Raw genomic sequence first — 9567 nt, 5'->3', positions numbered from 1 at the left:
TCATGTGGTCAGCTCTGGGGCATGCAAGGATCTACAGGTGTCTAACATCTGCATATTTTACCGCCGCATGCAAAGTTTGGGAATGGAAGGGAAATGGTTCGGGGAAGCATCACACCTCTTGAGAGGACAAAGTTCATCACTGAAAATATCAGTCTGAAAGGTGAACACTACCGGGAATCATGAGATCATGACCAACTCTTTGCGCAAACGTTACGTCACATTGCACTGGCGCTACAGTCATTTTATGGTGGCATAGCTTTGCTATGTTGCTCCTCTAGACTGACTGACTGACTGACTGAGTTTGGTTTTACGCAGCTTTTAGCAATATTCCAGCAACATCACGGCTGGGGACACCAAAAATGGGCTTCACACATTGTACCCATGTGGGGATTCGAACCCGGGTCTTCGGCGTGACGAGCCAACGCTTTAACCACTAGGCTACCCCACTGCCCCTACTCCTCTAGAGCTCTCCTCAGTTAAATAAACCAGAAATTGGATGGATGGAGACCTTCGACAGGACCATAACCAACCGTTAACGCCAGCTCATTGGGCAATATCTGTTGTTGACATTTGGAAAACATCCTCGGGCTGTTTTCATTCACCTGGTGTCTTCAAGCGCTGCCGATTCCTCCTTTATATCAACGCAAATTGTACAAACAGCCGATATACTGACATTTCAATATGAATTGTTATACTGCACTACCAGGTGTGGATTTTATGTCAGTGAGTATGTTCTAATACACAGATAAAATGACCAATTGTTTTGTTGTTATTGTTTTCACCAAATTATATGAAGCGCAGTTAATTTCTTCCTTGATATTGTTATAGGACATTTCATTTCTTCATGTTATCAACGTGATATCTGGCTGTAACTGGTCGACAACATTTCTGAAAAAATGTCCATATTTTCAGCTTTAAAAATAACCTTTCCATTTGTTTTTATAAACATTCATTGACGCAACACAAAACGTAAAAATATAATTAAATTCCAAAATATACTGAAAAGGGGAAGGGTTTTCAATATTATTATTTTTCTGTAAATCGGATTAGTAGGGTTTGATGCGAAAATTTGTTTTAGGTAATGAAAGAATCCAGGAGTCTGCATTGCACCAATCGATAATAGAGGTTCCACCCATCACCAACATATTTTACGAGCGCATCTTTACATACCAACACAGCCGGATATGTACAGGTCACGTGATGTAAATGCCACAAATGGATGGCGGAAGTTTCGCTAGTGTTTGATGTCAACTCATCCGCCAACATGCAAACTTTTTCAACACGAAACCTGAAGAAATACCTGGGAGTGCAAATATTTGTAGCTATCTTTGTTCTATATTTGTGGTACCAGCTAAATGGAGGTGAGGAAACTGTGCACAATATGTGTGTTGGTGTAGCGCACCTGTCCGGCTCATGAGCTCACCTGAGACAATTAGACTTGAGCACCTGGCTTCCGTTTTGGAGAACACTTCCTTGACATGATAGAGAACACTTGCATCACAAGCTCAATAATGATGAAATTGACATACATTATGTTGCGAAAAAATGCAATTATCATAGAAATAATTTCCAGAGTCTTTGATATAGAACTACCTGATGCCCTGTCGTTTCCTGGTTACAGTAACTCAGTATCTGTGAGCGAAAATTGAATTATCAGATACAGTACTACAGTAGATCAAGACAGAGGGCACGTCTCTGACGTCAAGCATTATATCACACTAGGGCAATACCAGGTAACAGTTGGTCATTCTTAGACACAGAACCACATTATTTTCTCTTTGGCTGATCCCTTTTATTGGAAGCAAAATTTAACTTTTATATATTAAAATCAAATATCAGAGATTATATGTTAGTCTTGGTGACAGCCAGTGTTGTTTATTACTGTAGGGGTGAATTAAAATATCAAACAAGTGGCATATGTTGTGAGAAGGCCAGTTAAGCCATGTTTTGATGATCAAGGAAAGGGCTCTTAGTTCATCATTTTAATTGGTGCAAATCAGAGTTGATGCAATGTAAAGGACTAGAATTAGAGCTTGATTAAGCACCCACTGTTGGTGTAGTGTGATGATGACACCATATGGAGATTCAGTGAGTGAGTTCAGTGGGTGAGTTCAGTTTTACGCCGCTCTCAGCAATGTTTGTATTAAGTGGGTTGGGTGATCAGGCTGTATAGCTTGTGTATGATATCATGTAGTTGTATGCAGACTGCATGTCAGACTTTATAGCAATCACTGGATTATCATGGTTGCTCTGGGTGCAAAGATGCAGAAAGATACACTATGTGTGTGTCTTGATGTATAAACTATGGTCAGCATGGTCGTGATATATATCTCACTTCACCAGAATAATAGCACAGAATCCATGTTTTAAATTTAAAGACAAACTATAGACACTTGCAAGATATACAATCCTGATAAAGAACAACTTTCTTGACTTTGTGCTCTCACCTGTTATAGTACAGATCTATGTGATCCATCTACTGTATGGACAACTGTCACATCAGGCAGTGCATCAAGAGTTTCCATGTATTGTTTGATCCTCATCATTTACAGGCCACACAGCTGGAGTATTGCGGAGTGTGGTGAAAGTATTTGACCACATTTTAACTGCCCAGCCCTAAAAAAAAAGAGAAAGCCCCTGGGAAAAAGCCCTAAATGAAGCAGGTCTACGTTTTCTTCAGTTCAGTTCCAAATCTCTCAGCTCAATTCAAATGGAAATATTTGTCAAAATGATATATTTTCAGAGACTAAGTATGAGTCTGCGTCTTCCCCAGAAATGACATTTGCTGCTTTTGTTGTTTCCAGGACTGATACCAAGCTTTCTGCGTCCGAGACTGCCATTCTTGCAGGTGGGCCCCGATGTTCATGTCCTGATGTTCTTCGGGGATGCCGAGGATGATGGGAGCAAGATCAAGTGGGCACGTGCAGTGAACACCAAGGCCAAGCTGGAAGCAGCAGCCAAAGGTAGTGCAAACACTGACACTTTATATATGCTGGTTTAAAATAAAAAAATGGACTGCCTTACCTAACGGTTACAATTACCTTAAAGGTATCACAAGTTAATGAAGATGTTGGGACTCATGTTTATACCTACTGGGGTTTACATTAAATAGATCCTGCAGTCTTGCAAAGTTCACTACTTTCATTAAACTTTTGTATTTATGTTCAATGGTTATGCTGGTTATAATAAATTGTTCACCCATACATTATGTAAAGCTTGTCTGATGTAAATAGGATCTTAATGATGGGAACCTGTTACATGGCAGACTGTCAAACATACCATATATACAGGACTGCTGTATGAAGCAGTTCCCTGGCTCTCCGACAGGACCTACATAGCTATAGCTGACCATGCTGTAGCGGTGTGCCCTTTCCTTGTTTAGGGAGTGTCCACATGGTGGAAGGGGATGTGATACTGAGGGGCCAGGGCACCAAGGTGCAGTCCCTCGTCCCAGTCATGGGGAAACCCCCCCAGACAGATAGTGATGTCACACTCACAGAATGGCTTGATGCCCTCAAGTATGGGAACAAGGGGATCAAGCTGGACTTCACCTCCATTGACAGTGTGGAGATATCACTAGAGAAACTCAAGCAGATGAATGAAAAGGTACGTAACATTCCACTCCACAACATCTAGACCAGACAAGCACACAGGCAGAATTGGTCATTTTTCTTATTATGTACAGATGTTCTATAATTTGGCTTTAGGAATTTTTTTTATAATTTTCATAGGTTCAGGCTGCATGCATTTTCATCCAGTAGATAATAAGGAAGAAGTCTTTCAAGTTAAGGTGGTGTGGTTTTCATTCACGTCTGATCACATTCTAGAAAAAAGATTATTAGTAGACAGTTCATTTTCAAAATATTCCACTGTAAGTTTTGTTTTTTTGTCTACGATTGATTTTTCTGAAATATATCTGCCAGTTGAAATCTTCATCATATTTTGAAATGGGGCAACAAGCAGTCAGTTCATGCAAAACAGTCTTGACTGACCAGACGTTGAAACGGGTTCACTGAAAATATGACATAATGCTTGTGATATGTGTATGGGTAACCTCCCCATTTCCTGGCACTTTTTATCCCACCGGCATATAATGCGGTGGGATATAGTCATCGCCTCGTCCGTCTGTCCGTCCGTCCATCCGTCCGTCCGTCCGTTCCGTCCGTAATCATTTTGTTTCCGGACCATAACTCAAAGACCGTTCGATATTTTTTAACCAAAATTGGTAGATATGTCAAACATAACCTAAGGTGGTGCCTTTTGCTATTTACAGATAATTGTCATTTTTATTTTTCTCGGTTTCCATGGAAACGTTTTGGACTTAGTCTTAAAGAAGGGTGGGCTTCGTTTCCGGAGCATAACTCAAGAACCGTTTAATATTTTTCAACAAGACTTGGTAGATATATCAAACAGATCCCAAAGTGGTGCCTTTTGCTATTTACAGATTTTTGGTATTTTTATTTTTCTCGGTTTCCATGGAAACGATCCCAAAGTCGGACTTAATCCCAAAAGTGAGGGGTGGGCTTCGCTTCGAGCATAACTCAAGAACCGCTCAATATTTTTCTACAAAACTTGGTAGATGTATGAAACAGAACCTTAAGTGGTGCCTTTTGCTATTTGCAGATTTTGGCATTTTATTTTTCCCAGTTTCCATGGAAACATTTTGGACTTACTCTCAAAAGTAAGGATTGCTTTCGCTTCCGAGCACAACTCAAAACCGTGATAATATTTTTCAACAAAACTTGGTAGATATATCAAACAGATCCTAAAGTTGTGCCTTTGCTATTTGCAGATTTTTGGCATTTTATTTTTCCCGGTTTCCATGGAAACGATTCGACTTAATCCCAAAAGTGAGGGTAGGCTTCGCTTCCGAGCACAACTCAAAACCTCTCTATATCTTTCAGCAAAACTTGGCAGATATGTGAGGCAGATCTTGAAGTGGTGCCTTTGCTATTTGCAGATATTTGTGATTTATTATTTTCTCGGTTTCCATGGAAATGATTCGGACTTAGTCTCAAAAAGGAAGGGATGGGTTTCGCTTCCTCGAACACAACTGGAAAACTTCTGAATATCTTTCAGCAAAACTTGGCAGATATGTGAGGCAGATGCCAAAGTGGTGCCTTTGCTATTTGCAGATATTTGTGATTTATTATTTTCTCAGTTTCCATGGAAACAATTTGGACTTAGCCTCAAAAGGGAGGGGTAGGTTTTGTTTCCGGAGCACAACGCGAAAACTTCTTAATATCTTTCAGCAAAACTTGGCAGATATGTGAGGCAGATCCCAAAGTGGTGCCTTTTGCTATTTGCAGATTTTTGTCATTTATTTTTTTCATGATTTCCATGGAAACGATTTGCACTTAGTCTAAAATCAAGCTGGACTTTAAGTAACTGTCAGATGATTTGTTCTTTCAAAGATGTGGGGGCCGGGGGGATATGTCATCTTCTGATGACTCTTGTTTTCAAATATGATTACATATTATTGTTAAATTTCCATTTTTTCACCACCCTCAGAAAACCATAGAGTTTCCAGTCTGGCTACATGCTGATGTGTTACAAGGCCCTCATGGTGGGAAGGCAGCAGTGGTTGCCACACGTTTCTTCAAGACAGTGAAGCGAGTGTTCCCTAAGTGTACACTGTCGCTGGGCTGGACGTCTGGCACCCACACGGACCTCAGCCAGAGCGGCTACACCTGGGAGATGGTGATGACCATGCGTGACCTGGTCAAATCGTGGGACGTGGACGACCAGCCAATAGTCTTCCAGGCTCGACTGTCCCTGATCAGAAACTCTGTCCCTCAACTGAAATGGCTAATTGATGTAGTCCCCCACTCTGCCCTGATGATATGGCACTCCCCAGAAGATGTGAAGGTGTCGGAAGACCTCATGTATGTCTGCTACAGGTTTGCACCAAATATGGTATTCTTTGACTTGAATGAGGACTACCTTCAGTCCCACCTGAAGCAGTACAGGCATTTCTCCGGGGAAAGAGTCAATGACTTAGTCAAGAAGAGAGATGAGGTTATGTTCCACCCAGGGGCTTGGGTGAAGATGGGGTTCTGGAGGGAGCAGGAGTCCATTCTACCCAGCACAGAGGCTCTGGTCCTTGTCAGCCCGATTGTGTATGTTATCAGCAAATCCAAGTACAAACCTACACCTACTATAAAGCTTAGTGGTCGTGTTCAGTTCATCAATCGGGAAGGCAAAGAGGCAGAGTCAGGCCGCACTGGACTAGACATTTTTATTCGACCAACTGCATATGCAGATTTTGAAAATATTGTAGGAATCAAATGTTTTCTTGGTGTGAATGGAGAAATTGAGGTGTCAGGCAGTAATCTGAAGAAAGAATTCAGTCAAAAATCTCAGAAAATCACACCAAGTTCTGTCAGCTGTTTTAGATTCAGTGTTATTGATGCAATTCATGAGATAATATTTCGTGTCAATGTTCTCCATGAGTGCAATACATTGGAGAGTGTGAAACCAGACACAGAAGTTCATGCAGAGCTACATATTGACATTCCATCCACACTGGGAGTGGACGAACATCCCTTCATCATTAAACTAGATGACAGTAAAAGAGTGGCAGTGATTGATGAACTCAACATCAAACAAACGTGAGGGACTGCCCAGAATGATGAGGGATTATAAACTTGGTTTCATATATCAGTGGGAAAATACAGTATTTGGTCATGTGACATTAAAACATTAGCCCTGTACAAATATCTGTTACAAACTATCAGTTAAAATGAAATGTGAAAATGTTCTGAAATATACTTCTTTAAAAAACCTGGGTCCTTTTCCCGACCTGATTCATAAATGATTCACCTCTCATATTCATATGGAAATCTGTTGCATCTAACGTGACAGTGCTCTGGATCCCCTGGTTATCAATCAATCAAAACAGTATATACCCTGCCAGATGAAACTGGTACACTAGATTTTTCTGATAGGGATTACAGGTGGGTGAAGTATTTGTTTGTATAGTTCCAGTGTTTTGTGGATTGTTTTATAATGACACTTGTTGGTCGGTTTGTCATATACCAGTATGCAGTACATTTTCTAATTCTATGTTTTAATACTACTGCAGGGGACATTTGGTTTCATTACCACTGCATACATTTCAATTTTTTAGATAATAATATGATGTGTCAAAATGTTATATATGATATAGAATATGAAGTGCACAATGTGAGTTGTTATTGTATGCAAGCTGTAAATAGTGTAATGATTGCACATATGGATGTTGGTACTATAGTATGTTTTGTGTACATGTAGGCCAGTGGTTTGTGTATTGTACATGTAGGCCAGTGTATGTGTGGTGCACATGGTCACAGTGTAATGATGTATGTAAGCTGTGTGTGTACATGCAGAATGATGAGGTTAGATGTGTGTCAGTGGAACCTTCCTGAAATGGTTGTGAGAAGCCCCATTTGTACAGCAGTGTCAGTTGTTAAGAGTCTGCAGCTGTGGTAGTACCCGTCACTCAGGGCCCAGTGCTGCCTCAGCAATTAAAGGGGTGTCTCAGTCATCCTTCAAGAAGAGATTTGTTGGTTCCCCTACTCCATTTGAATTGGAGTATATATGCTGACAGATCTACACGGATTTACTGGAATTATCTTCATTCCAGAGACAGCCTTTAATTGTTTTATAGCAATGCAAGGGGGAATGGACATTGTTCTTAAAATTGGATGCTAGAAAATATAGAATGAAGAGATCAAGCAGTTTATGTGAAGAAGTATCTGTTGATCCTGTCCAACCAACAGGTTAATGTTTGTTTTTAACTTGAGTCAGTTCCAGGAAGGTGCAAACAGTGACAAGGGTTCTTGTTATGGCCATGCAGGAGAGTCAGGTGGGCATAATCAGAGAGCATGTAAAAACATGATTTATCACCCGTTAATTGTGAATGATAGTTAATGTGTCAGTGAATTGTCAGTTGATAGGAACTTTTGTAAATCGTGTCACCTTAATATAGATATCTATGTGCAGTTTGTTCAATCCACTGAAGCTGTTGGAAAATGTTGCACATCTTTCCTAGATACTGATGTTGAATGTAAAGTTGATTTAAATTTATTGTATATTCTTTGCTTTTACACATGTTAAATGATGTGTCAGATTTCTAATAAACATTTACTTTTCTAGTTATGGTTGCCTGTAATATTTACATCCCAATACATGTGCAACAAGAAGACAAAGTCATCAATATCCCCCGCAATGGCAAAATACTCTTCATGATTATGTCTACGAGTTATGATTATGTCAAATATTTATGTGTGTATATAGAAAAGTGGAAGGAGAGTATTGAAAGGTTTTGAAAGTTCTGCTCCAGAAAGGAGCACTGTCACCAATTTCATTCTATGTCAAACTTGTTGGCATGGAAATGCCAAAAATATTTTATTCAGAATTCCAAAACTACCAAAAGGCACCAGTACACCACCAGATCTATCTATGTGCCAAGTTTGGTGAAGAAATAGTGAATGGTTTTAGAGTTCTGCTATGGAAAAGAGCACAACCACAATTTCAGGCTAAGTGAAAATTGTTGCCATGGAAACGCCAAAATATTTTATTCAGAATTCCAAAACTACCAAAAGGCACAAGTACACCACCAGATCCATGTATGTGCCAAGTTTGGTGAAGAAATATTGAACGGTTTTAGAGTTCTGCTCCGGAAAAGACAAATGTGCACGTACCACCAATTCCAGGCTAAGTGAAACTTGTTGCCATGGAAATGCCAAAAATATTTTATTCAGAATTCCAAAACAACCAAAAGGCACCACTACACCACCAGATCTATCTATGTGCCAAGTTTGGTGAAGAAATATTGAACAGTTTTAGAGTTCTGCTCCGGAAAAGAGCACTACCACCAATTTCAGTCTAAGTCAAACTTGTTGCCATGGAAACGCCAAAAATATTTTATACAGAATTCCAAAACTATCAAAAGGCACAAGTACACCACCAGATCTATCTATGTGCCAAGTTTGGTGATGAAATAGTTAAGGGTTTTAGAGTTCTGCTCCGGAAAAGAGCACTACCACCAATTTCAGTCAAAGTCGACCTTTTTGCCATGGAAACGCCAAAAATATTTAATTCAGAATTCCAAAACTACCAAAAGGCACCAGTACACCACCAGATCCATGTATGTGCCAAGTTTGGTGAAGAAATATTGAACGGTTTTAGAGTTCTGCTCGGAAAAGACAAATGTGAACGGTTTTGAGATTTTAATGCTCCGGGATAAAAGAACAAACGTTCATGCCACTCTGGAACCGTGTAGCATATAATTCTGTTTTGCTAATTTATCCTTTGCAATGACAACAAGAAGACAAAGTCATCAATATCCCCCGCAATGGCAAAATACTCTTCATGATTATGTCTACGAGTTATGATTATGTCAAATAAGTCAACTTGTTGCCACAGAAACGCCAAAAATATTTTATTCAGAAATCCAAAACTACCAAAAGGCACCAGTACACCACCAGATCTATCTATGTGCCAAGTTTGGTGAAGAAATATTGAACAGTTTTAGAGTTCTGCTCCGGAAAAGACAAATGTGCACGGACGGACGGACAGACGGAC

The 9567-nt window shown here is 39.9% G+C and overlaps 1 protein-coding gene across 1 annotated transcript; it reads left to right on the top strand.

The window, feature by feature from the left end:
* Positions 1-1202: 1202 nt before the first annotated feature.
* LOC124292507 lies at positions 1203-8135 on the top strand. The gene is made up of 4 exons (XM_046729624.1): positions 1203-1361; positions 2805-2963; positions 3383-3606; positions 5512-8135. The coding sequence occupies exons 1-4, from the start codon at positions 1220-1222 to the stop codon at positions 6613-6615; spliced, it is 1629 nt and encodes a 542-aa protein (XP_046585580.1). The 5' UTR covers positions 1203-1219; the 3' UTR covers positions 6616-8135.
* Positions 8136-9567: the final 1432 nt, after the last annotated feature.

The sequence above is a fragment of the Haliotis rubra genome, unplaced genomic scaffold, assembly GCF_003918875.1.
Source record: "Haliotis rubra isolate DU_JTF1 unplaced genomic scaffold, ASM391887v1 Scf52, whole genome shotgun sequence".
NCBI lineage: Eukaryota > Metazoa > Mollusca > Gastropoda > Lepetellida > Haliotidae > Haliotis > Haliotis rubra.
This window is presented reverse-complemented; position numbering and strand designations above follow the sequence as displayed.

What these genes read in the sequence shown, in the direction of transcription:
- LOC124292507 (XM_046729624.1), top strand. Translation starts at nt 1,220, where the DNA reads ATGGCGGAAGTTTCGCTAGTGTTTGATGTCAACTCATCCGCCAACATG. An exon ending in GCTGGAAGCAGCAGCCAAAG is followed by an intron (nt 2,964 to 3,382) that starts GTAGTGCAAACA and finishes TTCCTTGTTTAG; the next exon opens with GGAGTGTCCACATGGTGGAA. An exon ending in TCAAGCAGATGAATGAAAAG is followed by an intron (nt 3,607 to 5,511) that starts GTACGTAACATT and finishes CACCACCCTCAG; the next exon opens with AAAACCATAGAGTTTCCAGT.